The sequence below is a fragment of the Tachysurus fulvidraco genome, chromosome 16, assembly GCF_022655615.1.
Source record: "Tachysurus fulvidraco isolate hzauxx_2018 chromosome 16, HZAU_PFXX_2.0, whole genome shotgun sequence".
NCBI classification, from domain to species: Eukaryota; Metazoa; Chordata; class Actinopteri; order Siluriformes; family Bagridae; genus Tachysurus; species Tachysurus fulvidraco.
Window position 1 is genome coordinate 21,729,551 of NC_062533.1, and position 7,500 is coordinate 21,737,050.

Consider the following 7,500-nt stretch of genomic DNA (forward strand, 5'->3'; position numbering starts at 1 on the left):
GCTGATGATACACAACTTATCTTCTCTTTCCCACCCTCAGATGCCACAGCTTCTGACCGGATCTCAGCATGTCTGGCAGAAATTTCATCATGGATGACTGCTCATCAGTTAAAGCTCAATCCTAGCAAAACTGAACTGCTGATCATCCGGTGATTCATCCCCAGGTCACGATCTTGCTACATTCCTGCACAACGATCTGATCTCCCCTTCAGCCACAGCTCACACCCTTGGGGTAACCATGGACAATCAACTGTCCTTTTCCTCTCATGTCCCTAATGTGACTCGCTCATGTCGGTTTCTTCTCTACAACATTAGAAGGATTCGGCCATTTTCCCCAAACAGACTGCTCAGGTACTTGTTCAGTCTCTTGTCATTTCTAGACTGGATTACTGCGACACACTGCTGGCAGGTCTACATATGAACGCAATCCGTCCTCTGTAAATGATCCAAAATGCAGCTGCACGACTTGTTTTCAACCTGCCAAAGTTCTCGCATCCCCCCCAAAAAAAAAAAAAAAAAAAGCTGCACCGAGGAGGTGGAATGAACTTCCCCTAGAGGTCCGGACAGCCGAGTCACTGGCTATTTTCAAACGGCGGTTGAAGACCTACTTATTCAGGAAACACTTCAACTAGCACTTCTTTCTTTCTTTTGTTGTATTGAACAAAAAAAACACCTTTGTACCTTTGTAATGATAAAGACCTCAAAGCACCTTTGTACGTCACTCTGGATGAGGGCGTCTGCCAAATGCTGTGAACATAAATGCAATAAACTTAGATACAGCTTATAGCACATTATGTTTAGTTAAAGATCTGCAGAATTACTGGTTGTGTTATTGAGTAATTATTTAAAGAAACTTAAATGCTAGCAATTCTAGCTGCAGCCGACTGGTAACCAGTTTCCTGATGATGTGATGTTTACCTGACACACACACTACACATATCTGACCACATGTACATTTGTTCTTTATGAACAGAAGTCCTGAAGGAAGCAGAAGTGAATGGCTGCCTTCAGGAATTTCATGAGATCCAGAGCAAGTCTACATTCCTGTACCACAGAGAACCGAGTTATTTTGAAATTCCCACCAAGGAGATTCAAACTCACTCCACATTTGCAGAAATGGAGCTGAATGACATTCCCACTAAGGACACAGACAGCTTACCGAAATCCACTCCGCCTGTTTATCAGAGCCATGCCTCATTCACCATTGAGTTTGATGAATGCACACCAGGAAAGATTAAAATCAAAGACCATGTGACCAAATTCTCATCTCGCCAGCGCAGTAAACCATCGAGTGCGAAAGTGTCCAGTGCTGCACCTACAGAGGTCCAGTCTCCAGAGAGCAAGGTTGCTGATTGGCTGGTTCAGAGTGATGTAGGCATGATGTCATCAAGGCGACCTACCAGCGATGATGTCTACAGCACTAAGAGTGACCTCGCAATGCACATCAGGACACTGAAAGGTTATTTCAATAAATACTGTTTATATTGAGCATCTGAATTTAATGATTTAGAAGTAAATGTGTGTATGATTTTAAATATACTACTCTTCAGGAGTTTGGGACCAAATGTCCTTGTTTTCCACCAGGGGCTCTAATCCCTTTTCTGTTTCTATAAAGGGAGAAGTTTACCGCATGGTAAAATATGTTCTTACCATGAAAAGAAATAAACTTCTCGCTTTATTAACCATTTTATTTTAATTGCTCTCTTAAGTACAAAGCACAAGTATCAGCACAAAGGTTTCCAGCTGTGCCACAAAAGCTTTTACTAATAACCATTAGGACGTAATGGACCACTGTGCCACAAAGTAAATCCTATTAAAATCCCAGGTCCAACAAGCTGCCACTGCTGGGCCCCTGAGCAAGGCCCTTAACCCTTAATTTCTCAGTTGTATAAATTGAAATAAAGTCACTCTAGATAAGGGTGTCTGCTAAATGTTTAAAGTAAATGTCATTTATTTTATACTTAAAAATAAATATAATAAATATGTTTTTAAAAACATGAAACTTTACCTGTGATCCAAACCTGTGAACGGTAATATATACAGTGTATAATGCTAGTATATAGAATAAATAAATATATATACAGTGTATAATGCTAGTATATAGAATAAATAAATATATATACAGTGTATAATGCTAGTATATAGAATAAATAAATATATATATACAGTGTATAATGCTAGTATATAGAATAAATAAATATATATACAGTGTATAATGCTAGTATATAGAATAAATAAATATATATATACAGTGTATAATGCTAGTATATAGAATAAATAAATATATATATATATAGTGTACAATGCTAGTATATAGAATAAATAAATATATATACAGTGTATAATGCTAGTATATAGAATAAATAAATATATATACAGTGTATAATGCTAGTATATAGAATAAATAAATATATATACAGTGTATAATGCTAGTATATAGAATAAATAAATATATATACAGTGTATAATGCTAGTATATAGAATAAATAAATATATATACAGTGTATAATGCTAGTATATAGAATAAATAAATATAGAGTCTACATATCTGAGTAAAATGTCTCTGCACTCATTGATACAGGCCACCATCATGAAGATGGCACACAGAGTGATTCTGAAGATCCTGTAATAAATGGAAAGAGGAGTAAATCTCAACACTCAGTCCAATCAGAGGAAGCAAATGTGTCAAAAAAATTAGAACCATCTGATGCTTATAAACCTCAATTACTATCGAAAAACATTCATGACTTCTCCAGTGTTCCTGAAGGAACCGGACTAGAGGAACCTTCACCTCCAACTCAAAGTCAGGTGAAATGTGGGCATCAGGAACCACTGAGCCAGCAGGCATTTATTATTGAATTTTTTGATGATAATCCACGCAAGAAACGTTCCCAGTCTTTTACCCACAATCCTGCACACAGTGATAACTATTCAGCCCTCAAAGCGAAACTGGAAAAGCGGAAAGGAGCTGAAAGGCCTGCATCTGTTCATGGTAATATTCCTCCCACACAACAGATCACGGTTCCTCTGAAGGGCTTAAGTCACGGAGTTCATCAAAGATCAAGTTCACTAAAGAGAGAGAAAACGGAGGACACAATGAGTAAGGGTGGCATGTCCCCTTCATCTTCCTGTTCTATCACTTCCTCTTCATCTCGCTCTTCTCCAGCAATCACCATTAAACCTTTTGGCAGCATCGGAAAGAAATCCAAACTTGCTCAAGAATTTGTTAACGAGTTTCTTAATGAATCCTCACCACCGATGTCAGCACCACCGGTGATGATGTCACCATCACACACCCATCTTCCATCTCCAGAGAACAAACGCGTATTTGCCCCCTCCTCTATATCTTATCCGGCATCTCCATTAGAGACACACACACACAGTCTGCCCCAAATGCCCCTTCCTGCTTCTTCTCCTATTTCTGTGCCCTCTCTCCCTCCATCTGGGGGTCTAGATTCCAGTGTTTCAGATATACCTCCATTTACACCTGTACTGAGCACTGGGGCAGATTTTAAAGCCCTAAGAACACACCCTAAAGGCTCTGCGGCAATCCGTACAGAGGACGAGGACAGTTTGAGTGATGCTGGAACTTACACTATTGAGACTGAGTCTCAGGATAAAGATGTGGAAGAAGCTCGCAGTATGATCGATCAGGTAAAGGTACAACACCAAGATTATATTTAATGACTTTACTCTTACACAATTAAAGCTGTGTTTGTATGTTCTACAGGTGTTTGGAGTGCTGGATGCTCCTGAGTACAGTGGGGTTTACAGGCCGGTCATCAACGAGCAAGATCAATTAAACCAAACCCACTCTGAACTCATGCACACATCAGCTGAAGAGCTCAATTCCAGCATCAGTGCAGATCCAGAAAGCTTCCTGGAGGTATTTATAACAATGTGTGCAATGCAACATAAGTATTGGAATCAACAGTCAGTGTGTGCTGAGGGTTTAATACTGCAGTGACACGTGTCAGTAGTCACACCTCACTATTCAGGTGTTATGTACACGTGTTTGTCCATGTCCCAGACCATGTCCCAGTTATGTATGATTCTGGTTTTAAAATGAAGTTCGTTTTTCTTCTGTGGTTTCAGCTGGAGTGAGAATCAGTGTTGAGTCAAAGCTGTTTGACACTTTTTCATATAACCACAAAATTGATAGCAAAACATTGGAAGAAATAGTACAGCACCTTAAACCTACTGAGCAACTATAAACCAGGATCGTCTGCGTTTGACACTGTCCATCATAACATTTTCTAGAGAGATGGACAACTGGGTCAGGATGGCTCTCAATAGGTTACTTACATACGTAGAAGGGAGAGTTTATTATGTGAATATATTAGAGCATAAGTCTAAGTGGAAGTCCATGACATGTGGAGTCCCACAAGACTCGATTCTCGCTCCACTCTTCTCCAGCCTGTATGTTTTTGCTCCCACTGAGTCAAATAATGAGAAAGAACCAAATTGCATATCGCAGCCATGCTGACGATGCCCAGATTTACCCTTATCACCAAATGACTACAGCCCCATTGACTCCCTCTGCCAAGGCATTGATGAAATGTACAGCTGTAGGTGCCAGAACTTTCTACAGTTAAACAAGTAGAAACCTGGTCACTGCTTTTGGAAACAAAGATGAAGTTCTAAGGTGACTCTAGGGGTCAAACAAGTAAAAGTCACATCAAGAGTCTTGGTGTGATTCTGGAGACAGACCTCAGTTTCAGTAGTCGTGTCAAAGCAGTAATTAAATCAGCTTACTATCATCTCAAAAACATGTCCATGCCTTTATCACAAGCAGGGAGGACTATTGTAATGGTCTCCTATGGGCCTTGCCAAGAAGACTAGAAGGGATCTGCCAGGGTTCTGAGTAGAACCAGAAAACCAGAGCATATCACACCAGTCCTCAGGTCCTTACACTGGCTTCCAGTTATATTTAGAATAGATTGTAAAGTACTTTTATTGGTTTATAAATCACTACATGGCCAAGGACCTAAATACATTGCAGATATAAACCATACAGACCAATCAGATCATTAGCATGGAGTCAGTTAGAGATACCAAGGGTTCACCCCAAACAAGGGCAATCAGCTTCCCGAAGAGATCCGATGTGCTAAAACTTTAGCTACATTTAAATCTAGACTCATCTGTTTATCTGTACATTTACTGACTGAGCTTCTGTGATGCGTAATCACTTTTAATTCCTTTTATTGTTGTGATAATTGTTTTATGATTATTTTACTTTCTTTTATGTAACTTTGAATTACCCTTGTGTATGAAATAAACTCGCCTTGTAAGTTCTGTGGAGTCAGGAGAAAAGAAAAGGAAGACTACATGTGTGTGTGCATGTGTGTGTGTCCATGTGTGTGTGTGCATGTGTGTGTGTGTGCGTGTGTGTGTGTGTGTGTGTGCGTGTGTGTGTGTGTGTGTGTGTGTGCGTGTGCGTGTGTGTGTTTGTGCATGTGTGTGCGCATGTGTGTGTGTGTGTGTGTGTGTGTATGCGTGTGTGTGTGTGTGTATGTGTGTGCATGTGTGTGTGTGTGCGTGTATATGTGTGTGTGTGTGTGTGCGTGTATATGTGTGTATATGTGTGTTTGTGTGTGTGTGTGTGTGTGTGTGTGTGTGTGTGTGTGTGTGTGTGTGTGTGTGTGTGTGTGCACTATAATGAGTTGGTTATGTTCTGATGAACTGGATCTACAACTAAACCCTTTGTTCTGTCTCTGGATATTTTCAGCTTTAAGGTATTTGCTTGTGCTGTTTGTGATCACTGACATATTTAGACTCTTGTCCCTGAACCCTGTTTATTGAGTGTGTTCCAGATTGTTGTAATATAAATGTTTTTATTATTAAATTTAGGGACATTCTGACCCATGTGAACCTAAGTGGGTGTCTCGGTGGGCGAGTTTAGCAGATCCTTGTAGTGACTCTGTAAGTAAAGCAGCATCCTTAGGAAGTAGACATCAAGGAACTGATTCAAACAGAGGTGAGATGTTCCTGAGATGTTCCTGAGATGTTCACTGCTTAGTGTTCACTACTTTCTTTAACTTTATCTTTTATTGCAGGCGTTATAGGATTATTACAGATATAAATAAAATGTGTGTGTGCATGTTGTCTTACCCACTGTGTCTTTGCAGATGTCAAAGCTGCACTGAGCCAAAGTGTGGATCAGTCAGAATCAGAGTGTACTCAGAGCTCAAAAACCAGACGTCTTCTTCCTCAGGTTCCTTCTGCAGGAGAAAAGCAGGAAAGTAACATTCCCTGTATCGTGATCCAGACTAAGCCAAGTGTGGAGTTCGATCCATCTGAAAATGTTTCTAGGACATCACAGCCAGATCCCACTCAGAGGTTAAAGGTTCAGGAAGATGTGGATCATGATACCCTGAGTGATACCAGCCATTCTGATGATAGCTCAATCCTGGACAGGAGCTCAAAGAGTCAAGAGCAATACAGAATGTCAGCATCATTAGTATCTGAAAGCATCCAGCCAAAGTCCACTTCTTTCTACATCGGCTCTGAGGAAGGCTTCTACAGATCTGATGCTGCCCGAAGTCCGGTTCTTACTCAGACCGAGCGGGCGCCTTCTCCCAAAATGCCTCCAACCACCGTCCTGATACGACACCTGAGTAACCAGGAGTACAAGCGCTCAGTGAAGCCAAACTCATCAGCACCAAATCTCCAAATCCATAACAAAGATTCTGTTCCCTCCAAAGAACCTCCATCATCCTCTTTCGTTCGCCAGGAGAGTTTCACCAAAGATAGACCAAGTGACAACATCCAGGTTAAAAGGTTACCTCAAATTTCTAGTCATCCCACTCTACAGGAATTAGGTGCCCTAGGAAGTGAGCGAGAAGCTTTATCAAAAGAAAACAAGCAGTCCATGTCTTCTCAAAGGCAGAAAGAGGGAGGTTCTGCTGAACAGGCTGAGGATTCTTTTTCTGGAGAATCAGATGTGGACACGGCGAGCACTGTGAGCTTAGTTAGCAGCAAAAATGTGCCTATTAGCACAGTTAAGAAGCGTACGTCTTCAAGTGCCCGTAAGGATAAATCATCTAAAACCAGACAGCCAACAGCTCGGGAGCAACTTTCAGAAAAACGCCGTAATAATACAATTACGGAGACTAGTGCTGCTAAATCTGAATCCACACGTTGTCTGCATTTACGCCGCAGCACCGGAAACAGTGGTTCATTAGATTTTTCTGACAATCAGATTCACAGCCAAACGGAAACCACGTCTTCTGATCACGAATCAACATCACGACCTTCTAATCGCAAGAAACTCTCAGCGTCTCGGCAAAACCAAGACTCAAACAAATCCAGTAAAGCGGCCCACCAGGTTCTCACTCGGTCCAATAGTCTCTCAGCTCCCAGACCGACGCGGGCCTCCATGCTGCGCCGCGCCCGACTCGGAGAAACATCCGATAATGAAGGTGTGGAAGCAGATCGTGCGTCTCAGGGTTCGCAAAACACATTGTCCTCTGGAGACAGTAAAAAGCTCTCGAGATTGGA

General features: G+C 41.1%; 1 protein-coding gene across 2 annotated transcripts in view; it reads left to right on the forward strand.

Moving 5' to 3' along the window:
• The window catches only part of cep170bb (centrosomal protein 170Bb), a 38,728-nt gene that overhangs the window by 23,723 nt on the left and 7,505 nt on the right, over positions 1–7,500 (forward strand). For both annotated transcript variants that reach the window (XM_027140211.2, XM_047801856.1), the window contains 5 exons: positions 974–1,459; positions 2,582–3,654; positions 3,731–3,886; positions 5,851–5,977; positions 6,129–7,500. The exon at positions 6,129–7,500 is cut by the window's right edge and continues 218 nt beyond it. In XM_027140211.2, coding sequence (XP_026996012.2) covers positions 974–1,459; positions 2,582–3,654; positions 3,731–3,886; positions 5,851–5,977; positions 6,129–7,500 — 3,214 coding nt within the window. The remainder of the gene's footprint in view (positions 1–973; positions 1,460–2,581; positions 3,655–3,730; positions 3,887–5,850; positions 5,978–6,128) is intronic.